The sequence below is a fragment of the Tachypleus tridentatus genome, chromosome 13 (assembly GCF_004210375.1).
Source record: "Tachypleus tridentatus isolate NWPU-2018 chromosome 13, ASM421037v1, whole genome shotgun sequence".
Taxonomy (NCBI): domain Eukaryota; kingdom Metazoa; phylum Arthropoda; class Merostomata; order Xiphosura; family Limulidae; genus Tachypleus; species Tachypleus tridentatus.
The window spans coordinates 45,127,815-45,149,577 of record NC_134837.1 but is presented as its reverse complement, the minus strand read 5'-3'; the positions used below and the strand labels follow the sequence as shown (position 1 = coordinate 45,149,577).

General features: G+C 32.4%; 1 protein-coding gene across 1 annotated transcript in view; it reads left to right on the top strand.

Annotated features, from left to right (window-relative positions):
- Window positions 1–21,763, top strand: part of LOC143236934 (protein turtle homolog A-like) — a 123,132-nt gene that overhangs the window by 53,399 nt on the left and 47,970 nt on the right. Inside the window, exon 3 of the mRNA XM_076475634.1 lies at window positions 16,494–16,544. Coding sequence (XP_076331749.1) covers window positions 16,494–16,544 — 51 coding nt within the window. The remainder of the gene's footprint in view (window positions 1–16,493; window positions 16,545–21,763) is intronic.

Genomic DNA, 21,763 nt, shown 5'->3' with positions numbered 1-21,763 from the left:
TTGCATTCCAAGGGAGAACTGTCTGGTTTGGCCTGGTGATTATGGTACTTCACTCAAAATCTGCTAGTTGCTGGCTCGAATCCCGTCACTTAACATACTCGACCTTTCGGTTGTGGAGAACGTTATAACACGAGCCTTACCCACTATGCGACTAGCACAGTCTAAACTTTACCAGTGAGTGGTGTTGACTGGAGCTAAGACAGCTAATGTATCGCTTATAAATTAGGAATAGCAAAAGTAGGTAACCCTATGTAGATATGTATGTAATTCAACAAGACAAACAAATAAAATAAAAAATCAATGGAGTAAAACAAATATTCCACTTAGAAACCCACGTTTTTGAATAATATACATTGAATGCAAGAGATGAACAAAGAAATACAACGTTTCGCTTCCTGGTGCTAAATAGTGATACAACACAGATACTAGTCGAACCTCCTCTTATCATACACCAACTATTTTAACCTTAAAATATGTGAGATGTAGAAAATTTCTAACTCACCTCAGTACACGATTATAGTACCCTAATTTATAAAGTTTCTGAAGAAACTTGTCGATTGAAATCCTATCAAATGCACAATGCATATTGAAGAAGATAGCTATGGCAAGTCATTTGTTGGCTATATTGACCAAAAGACCTTTCTGGAGATTTCATAAACGCGTAATCACACACGACCAAAAGCATGTTGACAAGATGAGAAAGAGCCATAGCATTCAAAGACCAGATAAGCCGGACATTAATCATATCCGAAAGTCCTAGCAACACAGAAAGGCAAATAGATTGGGCAGTGAGAGTTAACAATCGCAATCACTGTAGATTTACTGATAAGGAGAATTTCACCTTATTTTCAACGAGGATGACTGATTTTGATAATGCAACTATCATGGATCATGTTCAGTGTGCAATTCTGAGAAAAATCAAATAGCTGGGACAGCTATTGAAGACTAGTTGCGTGATAGATAAGACACAATTACTTTACACCTAATTAGAGAAGACAGAATTATTTCTTCTATTATAAATAAATCTTCGTAGTAAAACTTTGAACATGTTAAAAAGCGCCAAAAGGAAGAAAAGTATCCTCAGTAAATATAGAACCATAATTTTCTTTTACTGGAATGTTTGCAATCTGCATTTTATTTTTTACATGAGCTACGATTTGTCGGTATAGTCTCAAAGATTATTGGCTAGATTGTCAAATTAGCCATCGATAAGTTTAACAACTCTTAGCCACTAGTAAATACATTCGGCGTTCTACCACGATACTCGTTTATATAATAATTTCCTGAAATATTCAGTTTCGAAGATCTGAAAAGGTCTTCTCAAACATAGTTCTGAAGATCCAAGCAGCTGTAAAACCACGGTCCAACTGTTTATCCTTCATGTATGTTGTTGTGGAAAATTTTCCCAAACAGCTACAAGAATAATGATATTTGAAAGAAATAAAAAAGCATATAGGTCATCTGAAGATAAACTGTGTTAAGGAAGAGGAAATGTTCTCCTCCAAAGTTCTCTGTATGAACAGTCCTCATGAATATACGACCAATCGAATTTGAAATATCGTTGAAATGCAAGGTAGGCTGTTAACTAGTGCGAAGAGAACTAGAGTATTATGATTAAGAAACTGTTTAAACGACCATTCATGTGAGAAAACTAGACCTCCCCTACAAATAATGACGAGTGTTGAATTGTTCATATACAACAAACTGTATGAAGACTAATAGAAAAACTCTGTTCAGCCGGTGGAAGTTAAACATATCTGAAGTATAAAATACTTTAATAGTGGTTTGATTAATCAACCTTCAAAAGGTGTACTGTTTAGAATAACAATTTGATGAAGAGGTACATCTCACCTAGTTAAAAAGCAAAGGCTGCTGTGATCTTGATAATATACAGTACTGTCACAAGTATTAAGACAAAGTAAAAAATTAGATTTCAGGCTACCTTAAATGAACAAAGAAAGGTAAATCAGAGGTGAAACATCAGAATCATGTGGTAGATACCACTTACTTTAGACCCTAAATTTAATCCGCGTGTTCATTATCGCAGAGCCATTACAACATGCTCTTTGTGCAATCATATAGGAATTCTAAAAAAATTGATAATTATTCTCATAGTGTTGAAATTTACCTTCTGTAATGGCATGGAAGAAGTAGCAACATTAAATGAAAAGAATGATAAAATATTGTCCTGTCCTAACACTTTTGCACAGTACTACATGTCTTGTCTAAACACAACGTAACCGGAAAACTAACAGGATACAATACGTTTCAGCCAAGTTTCACTAGACCAGCGCATGAGAACGAGACAGAAAACATGTAACTCAAAATAATTTGCATGGAAGCTTTGAGCAATCCAAAGCAAAATGTTAAATAATTATATCATTTCAAAATTTGAGTAGAGTAAATAAATCTTTAGGAATAAAATTAGAAATAATAATGTTATTTACGTCTCGAGAAATGACTAGTATCTGTTCGGACTGTTTATTGGTTGGAACTACTGATGACCTACACAATATAGGTTCAAATAGGAGTATAAAGTCCCTAAAAGAAAATCATCCGTCAGGAGATATGATCTACATGAATGCATTTAACTGTCACAGAACTAAAGCTTAGATGTGAAAACAAGTGAAAAATGAAAGGCTAAAAAATTAGATGACACAATTTGAGAATAAGAGTGTTGATTTATTGACGCAGAAAAAGAGAAACTGTGTTTCCTGGCTTCAATAATAGCGATATTATGGACAGCAATAATCAATTTTAAACTTCTAGTTCATTTGGCTTAGCATTTTTGGCACGCACCATATCCTTCAGTTAGGAACCACCATGGTTTGTACAACGCACATCTATTTCTGATATAGCTACGACAAACAGAACGACACGGTTTTCTCCTGAAGCTAGAAGCAACATGTTTAAATCATTGACACTTATAGCATTTAGTGCGAGTGAACAAAAGAATGCATATGAAACCCTCCAAATCAAGCAATAACACATGGAAAGTGATTCATCGCTACAAAAACTAACAATGCTCCAGGTATCCATATGTGGTGAATTAACTCTTCAAAATAAATTAGCTGTAAGGATTCGACGCACCTCTGGTATAAATTCTTCGTAAGGTTCACCCAAAAGAACTAAATTAACAATGACTTTTTAGTCTGCTGTTGAGCAAGTGCGAGAATTTGGCATCTGTGGCAGCATCATTACTAGCCAGCTTCCGATTAATAAAGAAAGAAAAATAAGCACAAAAGCTTTGCCAAAGTATAACTCAATACGTTTGCTAAGAGTGACATACTTAGATAATATAATAACAACAACAGGATGTGATGTTGAAGAGGTTATCTGTGCCTGAAAAAAAAATCAATTTGAAAACTTACTTTGTTGTTTCTCTGCCTTTGAGATCGGGCCCGGCATGGCCAAGCACGTTAAGGCGTGCGACTCGTAATCCGAAGGTCGCGGGTTCGCATCCCCGTCGCGCCAAACATGCTCGCCCTCCCAGCCGTGTGGGCGTTATAATGTGACGATCAATCCCACTATTCGTTGGTAAAAGAGTAGCCCAAGAGTTGGCGGTGGGTGGTGATGACTAGCTGCCTTTCCTCTAATCTAACACTGCTAAATTAGGGACGACTAGCACAGATAGCCCTCAAGTAGCTTTGCGCGAAATTCAAAAAACAAACAAACAAATCTTTGAGATGTCTACTTGAATTTGAACTGTCGTGGTTGTAAATCTTGTTGTTGTCAGGTTAAATGGTTTTACCGTGAAATAAATTAATTTTTATACATCAAAAAACTATTTTTTAAACAAAAAAAGGAAGAGAAAACAAAGAGACATTCAGAAACTTAAATTAGAAGTATAAAGACGAAAAAGGTAGTTAAATTAAAACAGTCCCGATAGCTACTTCGGGTGAGAAAATATTCTTGCTTTTTTGACAGATCCTCTATAATATATTAGTAAAAATGTAACCCTTACAATTCTTAACTACTTCTCAACGATACATTAGTGAACTTCAAAAGTCAGTCTCACTTAAACTCTGAAGCGTTCTTAGTGTCTTGCAGGCCACGATATTACATGTCACGTGACTTAATACTTAACACTTCTTCTACATAATTAATTATAAACTTAGTCTCAATATATTCTCGTAGAGGAACTCTGTGTTTTGGCTTAATATAAAAATCACTCATTTAAGGTTTAATAAAGATTAGGAGGCAGGTGAATTAACTTTTGAGACAAATATTAATGTAATTGAGCTAATGCATTGGAAGAGGAAAAAATGTGCAAACATTAAACAAAATCACAAATAAAAATGAAATAGAAATTGCTACCTCTCATGACTTCTACCCGCCTTTTGATGCTATTCTACCAATGATGCAAAGGTTCGACACAATAATTTTATTTTTCATTCACCAACAATAATTCATCAAGAATAGATTTTCTTTAAAAATTTCTCTTTTCAATTTTCTGCCAATTCGATGTGTAAAAGCCTCATTATCGCTATTCTGAAACTTTAAAGTACAAAATATTAAAATAAATGCAATTTCAACTTCATGTAGGTTCAAGAAGTTTTGACAGAAATGAATTAAAAGCACTGTAACTCGAGCGCTTTCGAAAGGTGAAAGAAAGATCTAACTTTCGAAATCTCTCGGCTTATAAGGTTTCTATTCATTTCTATACAATACTATGTGCTACTCTTAGAAGTTTTGACGAAGTTATTACCTTTTAAAACTCGTTGTTACCAATATTTGATTTACGTTTACTTGGAGGATAACAAAAATACGACTGTTGATATAAATAAACCATTCCTCAAGTCAAAGGCGAAAAATATAGGAATTTTATTTATAAGTTTAGAAAAATATCACAAACATTATCCAAAACCAAGATGTTATAAATCTGATTTCCCCTGTGGTGTTACTTCTTCATCTATCATAAATCCTATTATGAACTAATAAAAAATTTGACTTACAAACGTAAAAACGGGTATAATACTTACGATTGAATGAGTTAATCTAAGACAGTTTTTAGAGCCTCATCACATACCACCATGCTCTCTCTGACAACTATGCACATTCAGTAGTTTCCTTTACAAGGCCTGGTATGGCCAGGTTGGTTAAGGCGTTCGGCTCGTAATCTGACGGTCGCGGATCGAATCCCTATCACATTAATCACACTCGTTTTTTTTTCGTCCATGAGGATGATATAACGTTAGGGTCAATCGCTACTATTTTTTGATAAAAGAGTAGCCCAAGAGTTGGTGGTGGATGATGATGACGAGAGGCCTCCCATCTAGTCTTACATTGCTAAATTAGGCGCGGCTAACGCAGACAGCCCTCGTGTAGTTTTGCGCGAAATTTAAAACAAACAAATATTTTACAAGAGGTTCCATCATAAGACTCTCATGGTCAAAGCACTACACTCATTTCTGCTGGATTTCTATCGTTTTCGTACACTGGTATGTCTTATATATAATATCATAAACACCCTTTTCATTCTCTAACTGCTTGAGATATCCAACGTTGGAATGAACTTCGACTGAGTTGTTTTTTAGACAGATAACATTTCAGAGACATGTGAATGGTTTTTAATCACTGAACTTCGTTCTCGTAAATTTTGAAGTAAAAGGTTAGTCAACATCTACCATCAACTTTTATGCTGCACGATACCAACAACTAGTGCAACTGGTTGTAACATGATAGCACTCCCAATGGTGAGTTTGTACAGGAACAGGTTTTCATTTAACTATTCCAAGTCTATCTTGAGAATGTTATGTCTTTTTTTTTTCTTCTGATTTCTAGTTTAAGCATGTCTTAAGATATCTCCGTACAATACATACTGAAAAACAACCTTGAAATATTAGAAAAAAGCAACTTAATAAGGTTTATGATAACCTGTAGGGAAAGGCACCAAGTTATTGTGTTTACAGTGTTAGATTTAGTTTAACACCCTCTAGAGTACATGAAGAAACAAAGCACATTGTGTACAAATAGTCAGAAGCGGATTTAAGATTGTGTAGGCTCTACATTCTATGTAATTTTTACATAGAATAAAATTATCAATGGACCCCTATTAAGACAATGAGCCCTGGGGCTGAATCCCTTCTAACTCCTACCTAAATATGCCATTGCATGAAGTACCATACAAATTTCAAAATTAATACATTAAATTAATGCGCAATCTGCGTCTGTGCATAGTGTTGTCATAGTGATTTCACCTCTCAAATTACTTCGAGTAAAAGAAGTTTTTTTCTTCTAGTCATATAGGAAGATTTTTACAAAATGTGTTTTACCCGAATACAGTGCTCTCTAATTTATATATATCTATAGTTTCAGAAAAGAAAATGTAACACACTAAAGCCTACCAAATGGGAACGTGACACGCCAAAAACTAGAGACAACTCATGCAAATTTAGCTAGGTTTTTACGAGTTAGCTGTTCGTTGAACTACAATAACATTCCACAATATATATGTATATATATATATATATGGAACCAAGAAAAGTCATAATTGAAGTGAAAGATATATATATATATATTACACTAATATAAACTATTGTTTTAGCTTTCTATTCAACTTTGCACACAAAATTATTACTTATACTTTCAACTGCCGCAAATATGCTTAATCGTTTAATATTAATTGAGTAGCCTCACCAGCAATGGCAAACAACAGAGTTATGCCTGTTGTGATGCACACTCTCTTACCTGGAAACCCATGATGTTTAAGTAAAGAAGAAATTACGTTTTTATTTTAAGACTTACTACAATGCTATTTTAAGTGCTACTGCACTGTTCAGTGACAATTGCTACTCAAAATATAATACAAATTTTGTGTACTTGAATATAACTAAAAGTTGTAAGTTGTCTATAGTTTTCTACTAAGACGATAACTATTTTGTCACTTGCGTGTTGTACATGTGTAAGAAAAAGTTAACCTTCCACTTTCATTTTATTGAATTACAAAAACTGACAGTTATTTAAGCTTAGACAAAAAGATGAAAGTTCTAAGTTTCATCTACTGGATTTACTATATCAATTTTCTTAATATTTTATGGCATGAAACTTCCAAAAGTGAATTACTGCTCATATCAACGAAATAACTTCTATACGTTTTGAAATCGTGTCTACGTTTAGTGCCTCGGCATGGACTTCCTACACGGAATTTCGATGAAATATAATTACTGAAAAAAGAGGTATTTACTGTAAAATCATTTAAAAACTGCTGTCTTAAAATGGGTTGTTCACAATGTAGCTTTTGAACATATTAAAACAATATAATATTGCAAAACAGTAGGCGATACTACACTTCGACAGGATTACAGTACATAGTGTAACTATTGTACTATAACAAATTAAGAAATACATAGCTAAAAACGTTGATCTCACTTCACCTCATGAGGGGTAATTCTGTAATGAATGATCCATTTCAAACAATACACTTAAAAACATTCTATATTTTTATTTGTTTAAAAATTGTATATAAATAGGAAAAAATCAAAAAAAGATACGTTTATGTAAGTTACACCCTGACAGGAAATTCTTTAAAAATCCTATTTGTTTACAGACAAGGAAGTTTAATAGGTTTACTGTGTAAGTTGTCACTACTAGCAAAATCTTCAAAGCATTTACTGTCAGATTAGTATCTTAACTGCAACAGTACTTATTTAAATACAATTCTTATGAATAAGTCCATAACTAGCATTTGTACATTATGGGAAAAGACTAATGGCCTTCTTGTTTTAAGGTTTAGTCAGAATCGCTATTTTGATGAATAAATATCGTTTATGCTTATAATAAGCAATGTATTTGCTCATTTTATACATAAAAGTATGATTTTATGTGAAAAACTATTAATCTGTTATATGAAACATTACAATCATGACTATATTCTTCCATAATGATTATTATTCATTATTTTAAGAGGTTGGGAGAAATGGAGAAATTATTAAATCGTCTGATGCAATATGTACAATCTCGAGGGGAAATATTTTCCTATGATACTCCATTTCTCTATTTAAAGTGGTTAGTTTTATTCCTTAGATCTATTAGAATAAATTGCACTTTTAAATCTACATATAAAATAGACTATACAAGATTTAATAGGAGATGAATCTATTTAAGTATATTGGTAGTTTCTATAAGAATCAATATATTCGTTCGTAAAGTAGCTATGATAACGTTGTTAACATGCCAGTGTGGACAGTGAGAGACTTGAACAAGGGAATGCGATACAAGTATGACATATTAAAGAATCAACGTTATCTTGTGTTTTGGAAATACTTTAATAAACCACGTACTCTCTCTCACACACACTGAATCCATCGCTGAAAGATGAAACGTTCTGACCGCCTCATGTAGGTTTCATCGATTGAAATTGAACAACACTGCACGAAGGAGCTATTGAGAAATTGAAGTGATGAAAAGTAGTATCGGACTTTTATAAAGGTTGACCAAACGGAAATACATCAAACAGTCTAAAACGACTTAGGAATTACTTTAACCAGAGGTTGAACCCCTCCAAGAAGTAAGCACAACAATTCCTTCACATTTACTGACTAAGACTAGTGTTAGAAACATTCCGTGTCTTATTCGCATATTGCTTATGGAAAATAAACAATTTATTACGTTCGTAAATAAAAACAGTTTCAAAAAGGTATACATTTCATTTAATTAATTGCGTGACTAATCGTTCTTCTTTAGATAGCAAACAAAGCTATAATAAAGATGATCTATAACAAAAAAAATACGCAAGAAATATTTCGCGAAATTGTTAAGCCAAAATACAGCACTACTGAGAATTACGTAGTTTACCTTGTTAACTGTCACTAAGAAATGTATTTTATTTAAATAAAAAACTATTGCATTACATTTATTGACGCATCAGATAATGTTTGAAAATTTTTGTTTTACAAAACAGACGAATTTTTTTGGTTTACTCTGATTTACAAACACATTATTCATGATAATATTGTAGGCAATGATAACAAGGTTCAAAGGAAAGTAAGTAGATGGAAAAAGTGACCAGTCGTCTTGTAGATTTTTTATCATTTACACTTATTTTATTAATTTTCATTTATCCAGCTTATTCATGTTAATCCTTATTGTGATGAATCGTTATGCAGTTCACATAGACTACTTAAAGTCTAGTTCATTTATTTTATTTCCGCTAACACTTTACAACTTGTTTAACCTATGATTCTTATTATTCAGTTTATGTAGTCCATGTTAGTGTATAAAGGACATTTTAATACTAGAATTTTTAAAACACGAATTTTTTTAATCGTCGTTTTGCTTTATAGTCTCTTTAGAGAAATTTCATTAAATCCAAACCGAAACTGGAAATTTTATCTTTATCATTTTCCGGCCTGGCATGGCCAAGCGCGTAAGGCGTGCGACTCGTAATCCGAAGGTCGCGGGTTCGCATCCCCGTCCCACCAAACATGCTCGCCCTCCCAGCCGTGGGGGTGTATAATGTGACGGTCAATCCCACTATTCGTTGGTAAAAGACTAGCCCAAGAGTTGGCGGTGGGTGGTGATGACTAGCTGCCTTCCCTCTAGTCTTACACTGCTAAATTAGGGACGACTAGCACAAATAGCCCTCAAGTAGCTTTGCGCGAAATTCAAAAAACAAACAAATCTTTGAGATGTCTACTTGAATTTGAACTGTCGTGGTTGTAAATCTTGTTGTTGTCAGGTTAAATGGTTTTACCGTGAAATAAATTAATTTTTATACGTCAAAAAACTATTTTTTAAACAAAAAAGGAAGAGAAAACAGAGAGACATTCAGAAACTTAAATTAGAAGTATAAAGACGAAAAAGGTAGTTAAATTAAAACAGTCCCGATAGCTACTTAGGGTGAGAAAAGATTCTTGCTTTTTTAACAGATCATCTATAGTATATTAGTAAAAATGTAACCCTTACAATTCTTAACTACTTCTCAACGATACATTAGTGAACTTCAAAAGTCAGTCTCACTTAAACTCTGAAGCGTTTTTAGTGTCTTGCAGGCCACGATATTACATGTCACGTGACATAATACTTAACACTTGTTCTACATAATTAATTATAAACTTAGTCTCAATATATTCTCGTAGAGGAACTCTGTGTTTTGGCTTAATATAAAAATCACTCATTTAAGGTTTAATATAGATTAGGAGGCAGGTGAATTAACTTTTGAGACAAATATTAATGTAATTGAGCTAATGCATTGGAAGAGGAAAAAATGTGCAAACATTAAACAAAATCACAAATAAAAATGAAATAGAAATTGCTACCTCTCATGACTTCTACCCGCCTTTTGATGCTATTCTACCAATGATGCAAAGGTTCGACACAATAATTTTATTTTTCATTCACCAACAATAATTCATCAAGAATAGATTTCCTTTAAAAATTTCTCTTTTCAATTTCTGCCAATTCGATGTGTAAAAGCCTCATTATCGCTATTCTGAAACTTAAAAGTACAAAATATTAAAATAAATGCAATTTCAACTTCATGTAGGTTCAAGAAGTTTTGACAGAAATGAATTAAAAGCCCTGTAACTCGAGCGCTTTCGAAAGGTGAAAGAAAGATCTAACTTTCGAAATCTCTCGGCTTATAAGGTTTTTATTCATTTCTATACAATACTATGTGCTACTCTTAGAAGTTTTGACGAAGTTATTACCTTTTAAAACTCGTTGTTATCAATATTTGATTTACGTTTACTTGGAGGATAACAAAAATACGACTGTTGATATAAATAAACCATTCCTCAAGTCAAAGGCGAAAAATATAGGAATTTTATTTATAAGTTTAGAAAAATATCACAAACATTATCCAGAACCAAGATGTTATAAATCTGATTTCCCCTGTGGTGTTACTTCTTCATCTATCATAAATCCTATTATGAACTAATAAAAAATTTGACTTACAAACGTAAAAACGGGTATAATACTTACGATTGAATAAGTTAATCTAAGACAGTTTTTAGAGCCTCATCACATACCACCATGCTCTCTCTGACAACTATGCACATTCAGTAGTTTCCTTTACAAGGCCTGGTATGGCCAGGTTGGTTAAGGCGTTCGGCTCGTAATCTGACGGTCGCGGATCGAATCCCTATCACATTAATCACACTCGTTTCTTTTTCGTCCATGAGGATGATATAACGTTAGGGTCAATCGCTACTATTTTTTGATAAAAGAGTAGCCCAAGAGTTGGTGGTGGATGATGATGACGAGAGGCCTTCCATCTAGTCTTACATTGCTAAATTAGGCGCGGCTAACGCAGACAGCCCTCGTGTAGTTTTGCGCGAAATTTAAAACAAACAAATATTTTACAAGAGGTTCCATCATAAGACTCTCATGGTCAAAGCACTACACTCATTTCTGCTGGATTTCTATCGTTTTCGTACACTGGTATGTCTTATATATAATATCATAAACACCCTTTTCATTCTCTAACTGCTTGAGATATCCAACGTTGGAATGAACCTCGACTGAGTTGTTTTTCAGACAGATAACATTTTAGAGACATGTGAATGGTTTTTAATCACTGAACTTCGTTCTCGTAAATTTTGAAGTAAAAGGTTAGTCAACATCTACCATCAACTTTTATGCTGCACGATACCAACAACTAGTGCAACTGATTGTAATATGATAGCACTCCCAACGGTGAGTTTGTTCAGGAACAGGTTTTCATTTAACTATTCCAAGTCTATCTTGAGAATGTTATGTCTTTTTTTTTCTGATTTCTAGTTTAAGCATGTCTTAAGATATCTCCGTACAATACATACTGAAAACAAACTTGAAATATTAGAAAAAGCAACTTAATAAGGTTTATGATAACCTGTAGGGAAAGGCACCAAGTTATTGTGTTTACAGTGTTAGATTTAGTTTAACACCCTCTAGAGTATGTGAAGAAACAAAGCACATTGTGTACAAATAGTCAGAAGCGGATTTAAGATTGTGTAGGCTCTACATTCTATGTAATTTTTACATAGAATAAAATTATCAATGGACCCCTATTAAGACAATGAGCCCTGGGGCTGAATCCCTTCTAACTCCTACCTAAATATGCCATTGCATGAAGTACCATACAAATTTCAAAATTAATACATTAAATTAATGCGCAATCTGCGTCTGTGCATAGTGTTGTCATAGTGATTTCACCTCTCAAATTACTTCGAGTAAAAGAAGTTTTTTTCTTCTAGTCATATAGGAAGATTTTACAAAATGTGTTTTACCCGAATACAGTGCTCTCCAATTTATATATATCTATAGTTTCAGAAAAGAAAATGTAACACACTAAAGCCTACCAAATGGGAACGTGACACGCCAAAAACTAGAGACAACTCATGCAAATTTAGCTAGGTTTTTACGAGTTAGCTGTTCGTTGAACTACAATAACATTCCACAATATATATGTATATATATATATATATGGAACCAAGAAAAGTCATAATTGAAGTGAAAGATATATATATATATATTACACTAATATAAACTATTGTTTTAGCTTTCTATTCAACTTTGCACACAAAATTATTACTTATACTTTCAACTGCCGCAAATATGCTTAATCGTTTAATATTAATTGAGTAGCCTCACCAGCAATGGCAAACAACAGAGTTATGCCTGTTGTGATGCACACTCTCTTACCTGGAAACCCATGATGTTTAAGTAAAGAAGAAATTACGTTTTTATTTTAAGACTTACTACAATGCTATTTTAAGTGCTACTGCACTGTTCAGTGACAATTGCTACTCAAAATATAATACAAATTTTGTGTACTTGAATATAACTAAAAGTTGTAAGTTATATATAGTTTTGTACTAAGACGATAACTATTTTGTCACTTGCGTGTTGTATATGTGTAAGAAAAGGTTAACCTTCCACTTTCATTTTACTGAATTACAAAAACTGACAGTTATTTAAGCTTAGACAAAAAGATGAAAGTTCTAGGTTTCATTTACTGGATTTACTATATCAATTTTCTTAATATTTTATGGCATGAAACTTCCAAAAGTGAATTACTGCTCATATCAACGAAATAACTTCTATACGTTTTGAAATCGTGTCTACGTTTAGTGCCTCGGCATGGACTTCCTACACGGAATTTCGATGAAATATAATTACTGAAAAAAGAGGTATTTACTGTAAAATCATTTAAAAACTGCTGTCTTAAAATGGGTTGTTCACAATGTAGCTTTTGAACATATTAAAAACAATACAATATTGCAAAACAGTAGGCGATACTACACTTCGACAGGATTACAGTACATAGTGTAACTATTGTACTATAACAAATTAAGAAATACATAGCTAAAAACGTTGATCTCACTTCACCTCATGAGGGGTAATTCTGTAATGAATGATCCATTTCAAACAATACACTTAAAAACATTCTATATTTTTATTTGTTTAAAAATTGTATATAAATAGGAAAAAATCAAAAAAGATACGTTTATGTAAGTTACACCCTGACAGGAAATTCTTTAAAAATCCTATTTGTTTACAGACAAGGAAGTTTAATAGGTTTACTGTGTAAGTTGTCACTACTAGCGAAATCTTCAAAGCATTTATTGTCAGATTAGTATCTTAACTGCAACAGTACTTATTTAAATACAATTCTTATGAATAAGTCCATAACTAGCATTTGTACATTATGGGAAAAGACTAATGGCCTTCTTGTTTTAAGGTTCAGTCAGAATCGCTATTTCGATGAATAAATATAATCGTTTATGCTTATAATAAGCAATGTATTTGCTCATTTTATACATAAAAGTATGATTTTATGTGAAAAACTATTAATCTGTTATATGAAACATTACAATAATGACTATATTCTTTCATAATGATTATTATTCATTATTTTAAGAGGTTGGGAGAAATGGAGAAATTATTAAATCGTCTGATGCAATATGTACAATCTCGATGGGAAATATTTTCCTATGATACTCCATTTCTCTATTTAAAGTGGTTAGTTTTATTCCTTAGATCTATTAGAATAAATTGCACTTTTAAATCTACATATAAAATAGACTATACAAGATTTAATAGGAGATGAATCTATTTAAGTATATTGGTAGTTTCTATAAGAATCTATATATTCGTTCGTAAAGTAGCTATGATAACGTTGTTAACATGCCAGTGTGGACAGTGAGAGACTTGAACAAGGGAATGCGATACAAGTATGACATATTAAAGAATCAACGTTATCTTGTGTTTTGGAAATACTTTAATAAACCACGTACTCTCTCTCACACACACACTGAATCCATCGCTGAAAGATGAAACGTTCTGACCGCCTCATGTAGGTTTCATCGATTGAAATTGAACAACACTGCACGAAGGAGCTATTGAGAAATTGAAGTGATGAAAAGTAGTATCGGACTTTTATAAAGGTTGACCAAACGGAAATACATCAAACAGTCTAAAACGACTTAGGAATTACTTTAACCAGAGGTTGAACCCCTCCAAGAAGTAAGCACAACAATTCCTTCACATTTACTGACTAAGACTAGTGTTAGAAACATTCCGTGTCTTATTCGCATATTGCTTATGGAAAATAAACAATTTATTACGTTCGTAAATAAAAACAGTTTCAAAAAGGTATACATTTCATTTAATTAATTGCGTGACAAATCGTTCTTCTTTAGATAGCAAACAAAGCTATAATAAAGATGATCTATAACAAAAAATAATACGCAAGAAATATTTCGCGAAATTGTTGAGCCAAAATACAGCACTACTGAGAATTACGCAGTTTACCTTGTTAACTGTCACTAAGAAATGTATTTTATTTAAATAAAAAACTATTGCATTACATTTATTGACGCATCAGATAATGTTTGAAAATTTTTGTTTTACAAAACAGACGAATTTTTTTGGTTTACTCTGATTTACAAACACATTATTCATGATAATATTGTAGGCAATGATAACAAGGTTCAAAGGAAAGTAAGTAGATGGAAAAAGTGACCAGTCGTCTTGTAGATTTTTTATCATTTACACTTATTTTATTAATTTTCATTTATCCAGCTTATTCATGTTAATCCTTATTGTGATGAATCGTTATGCAGTTCACATAGACTACTTAAAGTCTAGTTCATTTATTTTATTTCCGCTAACCCTTTACTACTTGTTTAACCTATGATTCTTATTATTCAGTTTATGTAGTCCATGTTAGTGTATAAAGGACATTTTAATACTAGAATTTTTAAAACACGAATTTTTTTAATCGTCGTTTTGCTTTATAGTCTCTTTAGAGAAATTTCATTAAATCCAAACCGAAACTGGAAATTTTATCTTTATCATTTTCCGGCCTGGCATGGCCAAGCGCGTAAGGCGTGCGACTCGTAATCCGAGGGTCGCGGGTTCGCGCCCGCGTCGCGCTAAACATGCTCGCCCTCCCAGCCGTGGGGGTGTATAATGTGACGGTCAATCCCACTATTCGTTGGTAAAGACTAGCCCAAGAGTTGGCGGTGGGTGGTGATGACTAGCTGCCTTCCCTCTAGTCTTACACTGCTAAATTAGGGACGGCTAGCACAAATAGCCCTCGAGTAGCTTTGTGCGAAATTCCAAAACAAACAAAATTTATCATTTTCCTCTATTCATCTGTGGTTGGTATTCGATGACAAATCCTTCCTTAAACTTCCTGTCAATATATTGATGACTTTGGTAAAGATGGCGCCTATAATTATTCTTTGATTATTTTTCCGTCTTATCTTTTGCTGCTCTGTAACTTTGAAAGAACTGTTGCTTACTACAGGTATCATTTAATTATTTCTACAATAAGCTTAGTACGTCAAGCGCGCGCTGTAGAAATGCATGTCATAGATTTGATTAGAATTTATTATTAAAACCATTTGAAGTTTTGTACTGTCAATAACGGTTTCTATTTTAGCGAATGGCTTTTGAAGAAGTAGTAAAGTGAGACGTTAAATGTTCAAATATAGAAACATAACAACCATTTCTAGTATTATTCTTCATTCTGATACCATTTGATTAAATTATCATTCTTTAATTCACAATATCAAACAATTTTTGCTTATTTTCAAGAAGATAACAAACAACCTCAGATATATATATTCTATTTTACTCAACGTTTTGGCTTACTCCTTTAAAGTAATTACAATTTAAAGTAATTGAACGTCACAGGTTGTTTGCCGTCTTCCTTATAAATGGTTTCCATTCCTCAGTTAGTACTGAAAACTTTATAAAATGGTAAAGTAATTTTTTGTGCATTTGCAAATATATAATATAAACTCAATTTGTATTTTTTCTACTCCACTATGATTTGATTGTCTAATACGCTTCTAATAGATTTGCTCTCAATAACCTTTCTTTTTTATACCTATATCTTTATTACTGAGTTTATGGATAGTTCTGTGATGTATTTCTCTCATGTTTTTCATTAATACTGAGAGTAATCTTCTATTCAGAGATGTATGTCAAGGTATGTCTTTTCTATTTGTTTCTTCTTGTCTTATTATAGAATGTTCTCTCTTTCATTTCATGCTACTTAGGAGTACCAGGGATAAAATTAAAACCTGTTCATATCTATGATGATCAAACAGGTATGTTTTACATTTAGTGAAATATTGTCTATGTTGCTTCGGTTTTTGTGATGTGATCGACTTGTGTGCACTTCAGTGTTAGATCTCGTACTAGATTTTATGCGTTCTTCAACAGTAAATGGTGTATTAATCTTACTACATTAATTAATGGAAGAAGAAACCTCAACTAATAATGTTTTACTTTCGTTGGATAAGATATGTTTACAAACCGACATGAAATAGTTTGTGTCAGTGACCGTAAGTGATTATTGTTTAAAGCTTAGAAATTCTCATGTTCCAAAATACTAAAATGCCGGTATATTTCAACACGAAACCTTAAAAATATATACCACAGAAATCACCTGTGGAATTTCAAAATAATTTCAAAAATGCTTAAAATATTTATGCACATGAAGGCTTGTGTTGTTTTAAAAAAATCTGTTTATAGATGTTTCGAATATATTAAAGCGTATATGAAGCATGGAGGCGTTTAGAGCGAATTTCTAGGTTCATTAAACTTTCTGGTGCTTGTAAGCATGTTTGTTTATCTTTGAAAGCCTTAAACGTGTGCGTATTTCTCCTTTTACATGTTATACAAATTTGTTCTCGTTTGAAATGCAAAACATATATTGAGAGGGCGCTACCTACTATGAAGTAAGTATTAATTGTACTTTAAGCATAGAAATAATTCAAGAGTTCAAAATGTTTCTGTCTTACTGATGTTTTTGCATAAATTACAAAACTTTAGTACAATTTATTTCACGTTAATCGGTATTTGTGTCATTTAAATATTTCATTTTAAGCACATTTATTGTAAAGTGCGTCATTTCAAAGTGTTTATAATACTTTCAAGGAATTATTATGTCATAAAGCTTTTGTAGACATTCAACTACATTTTCATGCTTTTAACGATATTTTATGTTTTGAGTTGTTTGTTCACACTCATAGGTTATTCTGGATGATTAAAATATTACGAGTCATATTCTAAATGAGCGAGTTAAACCGTTTTAATGTGTTTTACAACGTGAGTTTAAAAATGCGTATATAGAGAGAAATAGACTTAAAATTTTACCATTTTTAAGAGGAATGCAGGAACGAAAATTGAGACGGTGACTGATAGATTAGCTATGTGATTTAGACATTACAATAAAAATATGCTTTATAAAGCTTATTTTTAAGATATTGTTAGGACTACGCTACCTTGTGGCACTAAAATGCTTTTAAATTTATAATTAAGATCAAAAATAAGATGTCATAATCACTTACTATCCCTAGCTAAAGATATTCATGCCCCAACTGCTGTCTTAACTGGATTACCTACCATTTGTGGAATCTACATTCATGATGTAAACACTGCAAAAATAAATTAGTTGTGGTTCAACTTCTAATTAGTAGTAAGGTTTATGGCATGTCTCGGGAATTATACTCACCTACTTAAAGCTCGTGCCCTTCTTGGACGTTAAATAAGTTTAGTAACAACAGTACTTTACTGCAAATATGGATTTTCGTAGCTAAAATTTCATCATCATTTTTGTATAACTCATATATTTACCATTGGTTTATTACCATAGGTTGTGTTAGGTTTTTTATTTTGTTTTTCTCTGAATTACGACAATAATTATGCGGCACAGCTTCATTTACTAGCTGAATAATTTTTGCAATTTCCTCCATGACTGATTTTATTAATGTAATATTTCTAAAATATCTAGCGATTTTGTAAAAACAGATGTGTTTTTATAAACATATTATTATTAAGTGTGTATACAGCTGAAATGAACATTAAACAATTGAAAGTTTAAATATATACTCAAAACATTTTTATATCAACACAAAAAGCATTGACAAAACAATTGCATCTAGGATTTCGAAAACAAAAAAGAATGTGTAACCAGTTAATTAAATAGAAACAGATTTTTTTGCTTGTTGAAATAGATTATACATTAAAAAGTTTGAAACAAGGCTGTTTTTCTACAATGTTTCTGAAAAACTAACTATATTAACATAATAATATTGCTTCCACCAAAAAAAAAATATATAGCGAGTATGAGTCTCGATTTAAAAATAATTTTTTGTTTCTTTATTTTTTGCTTTTATAGATGGCTACACAATGGACTATTTTAAAACTGCCCGAGAGTATAGAAATCCTAAATGCTGGTGTTGTGAGGACATAAACTCAGAGTTGATTCATCGAGACTGAGTAAAACGTCTAAAAAAAAACAAAAAAAAAACATATAGATGTTTATGAAATATTAAAATACTTTAAATATTATGCCTGATTTAAGTAATGTATAATAGATATGAAGCGGAAATATTAGGTGCCAGCTTGCGCACAGCCCTTAGAACTACTTCCTACGTACTCAGCCTGATGTTCATAATTATAAATGCACTATTGCTCGACACCGAAATTTTACTCGAAACACTTTACAAAGACCTTTCACTATACGAGGACATTGGTTTCTAGAAGCACGCTGAAACAGGCTTAAAGTGAAAAAGAATAGATTGTTATGTAATTGCCACCGTGATTTCATTTTTTAAAACATTTTCTCGTGAAAACAGCCCTTGGCTTTGTAGTATTGTTGAAAAATTGTGGAACTTTGACAAGTTCACATATGTGTTATTAGCTAGGTAACAGTATCAGGAAATAGAGCCTGCTTCATCACAATGTTTTTTTGCAGTTTTTTTTTTTTGTGGTTGAAGTTGTTTTTTGTTTTTGTCTCGTAATTATGACCTTTAATTTTCAGTTTAGGACTTTTCTCTGTATCAGTTTGGGCAAGGTTTCATAGCACATAACTGTTCTAAACTCCTCACCTAGCAAAATTTCCGCTTATACAGACAAATTTTGAAGGTTCACTTATTCGAAATGCTGTGTCATTTAGCTCTACATCTTATAACAGTCTGCTTTCATAGACAGCTTTATAATTGTCAGCATCATCCTGTCGAATGCCGGGATATTGCTCTGAAAAAAACATCTTATAGTTAAATATATCGCTCGCAGTGACAGAGCTCGCATTGTGTAACAACACGCCAACGTATTACCACCTATAAATCATTCAAAGTAATGTACGATTAATCCTCTATATAACAAAGTATGTATTTTGACATAAATAGTGTTTATATATTCAATTGACATAAAAAATGCATATTTTATACTCCATATTAGATTCTCCAAAGCTTAAGCAAAGATATTTTATTGATTCTGAAACAAAATAACATCATTATCTACAAACGGGTGAATCACTACCAATTATGTTTTTCAAAATCGTCAAATAATTCTAGACCATTGGCCTTAACGAGATTTGATAAAATTTGAAAATGACTAGTTGAACAATTTTTACTTAATATACGTACAGAAAAGAGTAGAATATAAAGTAGTTTGATACAAAGCTTAATAATTTTGCAATCCTGGAAACACTATAGGAAGTTTAATATTAATCTATATACATATTAAGTTATATAACTTACTCCTAGGTCGCTGGGCTCATCTGAAACAAACTTTGCGGGATGATAGTTTGGAATAAGATGAATACTAATAGAGGGTTCACAACCAGCTCCATCTCTCATTAATACTATTATTGATCATTTATTATCTTTCACGTTAGTTAATTACATTCATAGATAACTCCACGTTCTTACATAAAAAAAACAACTATCAAATTTTCTACAATACAGCATACACACAATGTGGAGAAGGGAACGCAAACGTGTTATATATCTCAGATAGTAACCTAACACTCTCTGTGGATGACTGCAACAAAACAAATGTCCGCCACTATTGAATAATACATAAACTTAGCTGACGTATATACTCCGATAGCTACAATAAGGCTGATATGATTGTTTTTGGTATGATTTTTGAATTTCGCGTAAAGCTTCAGGAGGGCTATATGCGCTAACCGGCTGAAAGGGCAAGCATGTTTATTGTGAAGGATATTCATGCTTGCGACTCTCGGATTACGAGTCGAGTGCCTTAACCACCTGGCTATGCTGGGCTCGAGGCATATCTGAAGAACCGTTTCTTGAGTTATACCAACTTCCTACTTTTGCCTCGTGACCTTTAAACTTCAGCCTGTAAAACACTTTTGCGACCAGTGACCATCAGTTAATTAATCACGTGAAACATTATGTAAGGACACCAAGAGCTGGAAGTTTAAAATGGATAGCAAATTATACACCCACCGCCACCATTTTCCGCTACCTCTCATTACATTGTCACACTCACCGTCGCACCGTGTTTCAAGTATATTCATATTGAGTTCTTAAAGCTAATACAAAACTTTTGATGAGGTAATAATGAATACTCTAGTAATGTGTTATGATATAAATAAATTGTGTAAAAGTCAGTAGTTTTGTGTTATTTATCATTGCATCCATCCATACACTTTTTAAGTTCATAACCTGGGCAAAGGACGGATACCTCAGCTTGTTATATAATAATAGCTCACGCAATTTTGAGACATTTTACGTGAAATAATTAAATATTACGTATTAGAAAAAGAAGTCATCATTCATAACAAAGGTTTTGTATCTAATTCATATAGTTTTCATTAAATAAGGTCAGTCTTTATGAACATGTTTTAAAATATGTTTCTAAGACTAAACGTTGCACAAACGCTATCAAACAATGTTCCTTGAAACCTAGATTGTCTATTGTCTACCTAACAATATATATTGCTTGCTTGATCATACTTCATCACTCATTCTACGTATAACGGCTTTTGACAGGTTAGATCAATTCCATTGTTGAAACATAATATTCACTGTTACTGCTTACAAGTTCGCCTTGCCATACTTTCACTCCGTTTGCTCAATTAAAACATAAGGAAAAGTTCGTCACTTAAATTAATTCTGGTTCATTGTGTAACAAATCTGGAAAAAAACACAGTATTCCGTGTTTGCATTATATATATTCTCCTGTTTCAAAACTTTTACAGAGAAAACAAAACGTCGCTATCACAAAATGTAACGTCACGTTCTATACGTGGCGTAATGTTCTGGAAAAGTTATTTATATGACTAATAAAGATCTTACACTCAGTATTATGATCAAATCAGTTTCTCTGAAAAAGCTTTCCAAACACATTATCTATTTCATGAAAGAAATAGCAATATCATGTTAAGTAATTTAATGATATATTTGATTTTCTATATTTTACAACGTTTTTATATTATATAACGTTTCAAACCTACAAAATAAAAGGTGTTTTAAAAATAATTAACTAGCTTCTATTCTAAACATTGTAT